The 8,266-nt window shown below is 35.6% G+C and overlaps 1 protein-coding gene across 4 annotated transcripts in view; it reads left to right on the top strand.

The window, feature by feature from the left end:
* Nucleotides 1–3,747, top strand: part of LOC106071842 (mediator of RNA polymerase II transcription subunit 15-like) — a 128,475-nt gene extending 124,728 nt beyond the window's left edge. For all 4 annotated transcript variants that reach the window (XM_056007140.1, XM_056007142.1, XM_056007143.1 and 1 more), the window contains one exon: nucleotides 3,570–3,747. In XM_056007140.1, the coding sequence (XP_055863115.1) occupies nucleotides 3,570–3,641 (72 nt within the window). In that variant the 3' untranslated portion in view covers nucleotides 3,642–3,747. The remainder of the gene's footprint in view (nucleotides 1–3,569) is intronic.
* Nucleotides 3,748–8,266: the final 4,519 nt, after the last annotated feature.

Here is an 8,266-nt window from a genome sequence, read left to right on the forward strand (position 1 = left end):
GTATTAAAATTAAATGAGTGCAAACTGTTTCCATACAAGTGCACCAGTTTAAAAACAAAACTTCAGACGTTTTTAGTATTTAGTTCACTAATTTCTGTAGTTGTGAATCTACCACATACAAGAAATTGGATGTTTGTTTTTCAACATAATATTATATAAAGTAGTGTTATTTGACAACAGCAACAGCTACTATTTTTTGTTGTTAAAACAGTCTGCATTTCCACATGAAAAAGGTTTTATTAGCAGTTCGTGGTATTTTAATATTGACAGCAGGCGTATGGCATTTTATTAACAGACTCATCTCTGTTTATACCGGTGCATACAAAACAAAATGTTCACGCACGTAGCGGCTCACCACGATTGATGTCACAATACTAACTCCTTATGTTATGTCCTTTAATGCTATTAGTAATTTTGTTAGTAGACTGTTGGGTATTTTGTTGTTTTATTTCGTTCAAAAAGTTCTGAAGTTAATGACCTTGTTCGTATTCTTTTCATTTTGAAACATGTTCAATAAATCAGTATCAGAAATAAACCGATATCACTCTTGGTAGGCAGAAATAGTTAGAAGAAGAAAAAAAAAGCATTTAACTTCACTCAAATACAAACTTGTAACGGAGTATGGTAAGTGGTCAGCTTATGATTTGTTTAAATCCTCTTTCAGCTGGTAAGAGTAGGCGTATCAATGGACGTCATAGAAACTTTTGGCATTGGTCAGATCTTACTGTCACGTGATCCATACGTCTGCTTGGGATAGTAGAGTTCAAAGCCGTACTCAGAGTTTTTTTATTCTTGCAAGTGTTCCACTGCTGTGTTAAATGTCTTCTATTTGGTTTTCTACTTCGCCATAAAGATATGGGAATGGGGAAATAAAAGATCGTATGTACTATGTTATTAGTGAAAGTTGAAGGGACAGAACTGCAGAGTCCATTTTTGTTTATGAAGTCATATTTCCTGTATTTGTTCACTTCCAATAATTTCTGGAGGGATGCGCTGGTTCGCCTCTTCCTCTTGCGCTACACTCTCGGAATTTTGTTTTTCTTTCTATGAAAAACCGACGTGTTAGAATCGGGAAACATTTTGGGAAATTCTTTCTTTGAATCGGACTCACTGTCACTTTGAGAAACTTCTATCTGGACATAAACTCTTTGCAGCTTTCTTTCATTTTGCAGAGGCAGGCTTGAAATCACTGTTGGACTTGAATCAATGTTCTCCCCCTTGCCCCTTCCCCCCTTTTTTTTTTTGAACATGTTTTCTTGTGCATTTGTAATTCGTTACGAGATTAACTGTTTAAAAATAAAACTAAACCACTTCGATACATCGTGTGCAGAAAAAAAAGCTTCGATCTATTTCCATCAGTTTTATGATTTGCCACTTGCTTTTGTAAAGGTGTCCTGCATATTACCTGAACATAAAACCCACCTTCATTCTTGTAGCAAATTTATTTCCATTGACCCGCGTTGTTTAGTTCACATTGTGTAATGAAATCACAGTAGGACACCGCCAGCACCACATAAAGTTAACAATAAAGAGGAAATATACACTTGCTAAAAAGATGTCCGAAACTCTGTTTCAGAGACCCCCAAAAGGGAAAAGACGCTATTAGTTTTGTGTGGAATGTCTGTCCGTCCGTCCGTCCCGTTTAGATCTCGTAAACTAGAAAAGATGTTGAAAATCCGACATCATATTTTAGACTTTCAAAGTTCTGATGCAAAGGCTACTTTGTTTCTTTTCTGAAAGTGAAAAATTTTAATTTTAAAATCAACTATGCAAGCAGTTTTTTCATAAAAAATACACCATTTTTTACAACTATTCACTATTAATAGTAACAAACACAGGAGGCTATTTAGTAAGGGAAATAACTATGTATGTACCATATTTTTTAACACATTTATGCAAACGGTCTTAGATTTTTTTCTCAATGTATTGCTAAGTCGTGTAAGTTTTGTCATACTAACTACTACATTTACAAAAAATGGTACTATTTTTTTCAAAGAAAGTGGAACATAATTTAAAACAACAATTAATAATTTTTTTTTCATATTATCGCGTGAACAGCAGGATGTCTGTTCTTCTATAGGATACTCAACTAAGGATTATTTTTTTTACGAAATGGTTAGTTTTTAATGACGCTTTCAATAAGAGATTGACCCTATATAAAACAATTAGATCAATAAGATAATCAATATATGAAATCAGTTAGGCCAGGTTCACATCCAACTTCACCTTCACTATCACCTATCCCCTGGTCTGCTGGACCGTTGGGGCACCAAACAAGATCTGTCAACCTTCTTTCTCCATTCTTCTCTGTCATTTGCCTTTGATAGAATTTCATTCTGATATTCTTTCTGAAAATATTGAAACCTGACTTTTTACCTGTCTGGGTGGACCACTTCGGGGGTCGATTTTGAGTTAATGTTTCCTCACAAACTGTCTTTGTAACTTTGTTCAACTTTTTATTCATGAGTGCCATGTTATTGTTTTAATTTAGCGTACCGTACATCATGGTCTTTTTTATGCTCAACTGTTGTCAGTAGCGTAGCTAGGGATTTGGAGGCCCGTGACATCATGTCGTGAGATAAGGGCGTAATATTTAATGTATAAACAGATTTTGAACACTCATTGGGGGATTTTTTTAATTTGCCCCCCCCCTCCCCACACTCTAGCTGCGCCACTGACTGTTGCCTTGTTTTAGTTGAATGCCTTTTTTCATCAATGAGATCACCTCCGCCTTGGGAAACAAATCAACAAAAATTCTGAATGCCGAATTAACAATAAATTGATCTCGTTAAGCGTCTCAATAAGTTCTTCATGTTGTGACTGTAGTCAAAAATAAAAAAATTCATTTGAAAAGCAATGGTATTTTTACAAAGCTTATATCAACTCACTCTATCTGGTAAAAAAGTGTGTACACCTTATTTCTCCCACGCCCATTCTCAGATCAAATTATTCATTGGCGTAGACAAGACTTGAATCAATACAAAACATTAACTAATTAGTCAATGAATTACTAGTGATTAATATTATTTTGTTTCGTACCAACAAGAAAGAATAACCTTTTAGTATTCACAGATATGGCTAAATTAGTAGGGTTTAGTCCCCTTAAATAATTGTTAACGCTATTTCTCCCACATGCATTCTCCGATCAAGTTGATACACAATTATTTATTGTACCTAACAAAACATGAATCAATAAACAAAAAATTACCAATCATCTAAATAACAATTGGTAATTAATTATTTCGTTTGATGTCGAAAAAGGGAAATAACTTCTACATTATTGATAGATATAGTTGTCATGGGGGAGTTCTTCCCCTTAGATAAGCTTTGTTGTTTTTTTGTTTGTTTTGTTTTTAAAAGGATTTTTTGTTTTTTTGTTGTCAATCAGATCCTTTGATAAACCCATGTAGAGAATGCGCTATTGCATGTAATGTGTAATAATACTCATTCTTTACCGATGACACCTCATTACCAACATTCTATTTCATTATCAACATGCTGTCTATTCTATATTACTTGTATATATTATTGCAAATCTTTGCTCATCAAATTGCATTCTTTCTTTCCAGGAGCTGAGTGTGAGGAAAGCCTGCGATCCGGTCAACCCTCTGATTGCCCAGCCTAGCTCCGCCTTTGTGTGAGCTGACCAATGTATTTGTTCGTGTGTCTTCTAGTCCAGTCTTGTGTTTGTCATTGCTGGCTGACGTGTGTAATTAAAATCCAATTAGATGTTGTCATTTCTTCAGATTCCTGGGTTCATTTTGTTTTCGTTGGATGTTGTGTGTATGTCTGTGTGTGAGATGTCACGAGTCGCTCGCTTGCTCAAGCCTGCGATATATAAATTGAACTGTTCAATGCTGTATAGGGGGGTAGTGTGGCCAACGTGAGAACCAGGAATATACAAGGATCAAATGCAATGTCTTTAATGAATGTTGACATTGAAATGAGTGGCGATAGTGTTCTTGGTCTTGGGAGACACAGCGGATAATTGAAATGAATAACATCATTTACTATGCGATATCATGTATAGAGCGCATTATCTATAGGATTGTTATTTATACAAATTAACATCATTTGACCAATCTTGATGAAGAATGATATAAATATGCTTACGATGAACAGAGGCCATACAACTCCTTTGTAATCTTCCATTATGTATCATGTAGACTAAAATAATGTGAAGCTTTTTTGTGTTATTAAACATTGTGCTTCATACTTGCTAAAAAAAGAAAATTTATAAAGACATATAAAAAAAATAACAATCTTCAGAGGTCTGAACAAGCAGCCGTTTAGAACCATCTAATGATATGGATCAATGTGTATAGCTTTAAATAATATGTTTTTCTCCATGATGTCATATGCATTAAGTCCTAAGTAGCGTTAAAAGGCAATAAGAGTCAGCTTATGACCTGAGCTCATCACATAAGTGGAGCTCATATACGCGAGCAGAGACATGGTGCTAGGTGTGTTCTCGACCAGATGGCTAGAAATAAAAAAAAATAGATGCCGTCGCATTAAACATTCTTCTACTGGAATGAGAGGACAAAATGTTTGTTTTGGACGTCGCACTGAATATACACTTTCAATGCAGAGGTACGCGGCCATTGTAGAATTAGCAATACTAGTACCTCTACATACTAGTGCCTCTACATACTAGTACCTCTACATACTAGTATGTATTCGTTACAAACATAAGAAAATATAGATCTTCTCTGTTTGCATATTTACTAGGACAATATATACAAGTATTTATCATTACTAAGCAAGAGAAAGAAGAGAGTTTGATAGAAATCTGCATTGCTCCAGGAGTGGAAGGAAAGATAAAAAAGGTTTCTCCACTAGTCACCAGCAGGATTTTACTTTGGTACTTACATGATGACGATACAATTCAGGAATTTACAATTCAATGTTTTGGTTGAAACTTTGAAAGTAATTCATTGTTTGAAATTGAAATCCTTTAGTCCGAATTGTTTTCAAATTGCCTACTTTGATATCACAAGAAAAGAGAACATTTGGAGTTGTTGCTCTTTTTCAAGAAAACAAATAAACAACTAATTCAGAACTGTAGTGTTAAGGTCTTAACATCCTTCTTTTAGAATGAAATAACTTGCAAATCCAGCAAATATTTGTACTGCAACGAAGTTCACTTCTTCATTACAAGAAAGAATTTTTCTATTTTGAATACTCGGTATCATTGAATTTCGAAAAGTGTCATTTTGGATTTCACAAGTTGAATCTCATTAGATCATTAAATGTTCAAAGTTATTCTATTTCACTTTAATCAACTCTATAGCATTTATTTCTTTTTAGACTTGGAAAAATTATAACGGTCAAACTAGAATTTTTCCTGTGTGGCCAGCAAACTAGTAATTCTTTTTTTCCATCTATATACATCAACTATCAAATTTCTAGGAAAATCGTTAGTACCTTTTTTGAGGTCCCGGTTCGAAACCTTGTGAAGACTGGGATTTTTAATGTTGGGATGTTTATTGAGACTTCTCCATCCACCCAGCTCAAATGGATACCTTACTTGAGTTTGGGAAACGTTATGGCGCATGGTCTGAAGTTAAATTTGTACAAAGCTTCTATCAACTCGATCTGTCTGTCTGGCGAAAAGTTTGTACACGTGATTTCTCCCACACCTTATATTGGATTAAGCTGAAACTTTGCACAATTTATTTCTTTTACTCGAAAACACAAATCAATAAAAAAAAAAATAATAATAACCAATTAGTTAATTAACAATTGGTAATTATTTAGTATGGTATCTTGAACAAGGGAAAGAAATCGTACTTGATAGATGTTGTGATATGTGTTGAACTAGCCCCCTTCAGGACTCTTGGACCCTTAGTGAACAGTTTCTAATGCATTTAAAAAACGATCATGTAAACCAGTGATGCCCAAAGTACGACCCGCGGGCCAGATCCGGATGGCGAAGTGGTTCTATCCGGCCCGCCGAAACGTCTATTCAAAGTTTAGAAAAATCCCCCCGCCCCCCCCCCCCCCAAAAAAAAAAAAAAAATGTTGAAAAATGAAGCTTTACCTACGTTAGGGACCTCATTTTTTTTCTAATGCATTGGTACCACAACATTGAACACTTTAATGGAAAATGTACCAGGACAAGTGAACGGATCTTTACTTATTGTGGAACATGATAATAGGCCAACATATTTGTTGTATAAAGAACGTGTGGCTGTTTAAACACAAAAACACATATGAACAGCATTATGAAACAAATATGGCGGCATTGGTGGGAACATTTAACAAAAAGACACCAGAAAATGAGTCGGTGGTGAGACTTGTTAAAATGTTGCCCACATTTGAAGTAAAAAAATGAATTTTCCGATGCCTGAAAAAAAAAACATTCCAATATCCCATTAATTAATGTAAGTACTACATCCATGGGTTTCTCATAAAATTAGTTTAAAGTCAATTTTATTTTGTTTAGTTCATTTTTCTTTTACCTTTTCGGTCATCTCGCCCTCGACACGAGTGTCGGAAATTAAAATGGCCCGCTGGTCGAATTAGGTTGGGCATCACTGATGTAAACATTCACCAAAATACCCCCTTCTTCCCTCCCCCTTTGCCAACTGGTCCAGCCAAGTGACAGGATCATAGTGCACTGAGAAAGCCATATGTTAAGGTCGTCGCAACTATATTTATAAGACTGATACAATTACACTTCATTTAAGCTTTATTTATTTTTTGAATAGTATTTTGTAATATTTCTCTTGTTTACTTTTTATTGGATCTATATTACAAATGGATATATAAAGACAATATAACGCAAAAGAATTTGTGTCCCTATTAAAAAAAAAACAAAGAAATTTCCTGTCACCCTTCTGACGCCCCTAATAGTTGAGAAACCTTCCTTTTAATTTCCAGCCCCCTTCCCCGCCTTCTGACGCCCCTACAAGTTGAGAAACGCTGCGTTAAATTTACTGAATTTGTGAAGTGATTCATTGTGGGGGGAAAAAAACGTTATGGAAACTAGAAAAAATATTTTTCACAGTTTATAGACAGGGGAGCTAATTAAATTACAGAATTTTAATCGTTGATGATTCTCTGACCAAAAGCTGAGAAAGAATATTTCTAGAGTTCATGTCCATGGAACATCACTCAAATGTGATTAGTCGAGAACTAATGTATTCTGCATCTTCAAGGCTTAAAAAGATAAGATAATATCATAGGATAATAAGCCTCAGTCTTGAAAACTGATTCCACAAGGCAGATAGAGAGCAGATGTCTGAGGAGAAGGCGCGGATGTTAGTTCAAACTGGACCGTTCTATTGTTTACCGATTGCCCGAAAATAGCAGAGGACGGATTGCGTGGGAGTGTGATAAGTTTGGCAGATATGCCAAAAAGCCTATTAGTAAAATTGTAAGATAATAGCTTTTTTTTTATAATTAACCATAATCTTCCGGCATGTTTATCCATGTGAGCCATAAAGCTTAGATAATTGCCTGTAGATATTCTTTTTATCTTTCGCTATTTAAACTGAGTTGTGTAATGTGTTTTACTCTCTGACTTTTAAAGTTCTTAAAGTTTGAGGTGACATTAAATATCTTGTATCTCGGATGTATAAGACCTTTTTTTATGAAATCTTGCTGTGGTCAAAACTCAAGTCTATCCACACACACTCTTACTTTCTGTCTCAGTAAATGTTTCAAGAAGTTGAGTTGGAGTTATCCCTTTAAGTAGAAAAAAAACAAACAAAGAAGGGTTAAATAAGGAGACTGTCGAAATACACCCAGGCGTTACCACACAATACTGACCCGCACTAATTAGGAGATCCTACGAAACCAAAGCGTTACATTGGTAACATTGTTACTGAGCGACTATCAATTGATGTAAAAGTAAAGTTCCCCATTCAGACCATGCGATCTATAGGGCAGATGATCTTCTCAACCATCTGTATCTTTGGCCAACGGTTAACGAGCAGTGTGTTATGTGGCCAGCACAACGACCAACCGCCTTTACTTTCCCCCACTAAAGTCAGGAACCATTAGAGTTGGGTGGACTCAGGGGCGCCCTAAAAATCCCGAAATTCCTAATCCCAGTCTTCACCGAGATTAAAAACCCACTCAGCCACCGCGGCCCCTTATAGATCCATCTGAGCATGTGCTTACTCTAACCCTAACCCCAACCTCTGCTAGAAACAATAACGTTTTAACTTGTCGAAAAAAAATTGAGACGGAAACATTGGTGCTGCCATTTCAAGATGCTAATTCGGCGGGTTACCAACCAGCTCCTTGTGTGCTATTG

The sequence above is a fragment of the Biomphalaria glabrata genome, chromosome 12 (genome assembly GCF_947242115.1).
Source record: "Biomphalaria glabrata chromosome 12, xgBioGlab47.1, whole genome shotgun sequence".
NCBI lineage: Eukaryota > Metazoa > Mollusca > Gastropoda > Planorbidae > Biomphalaria > Biomphalaria glabrata.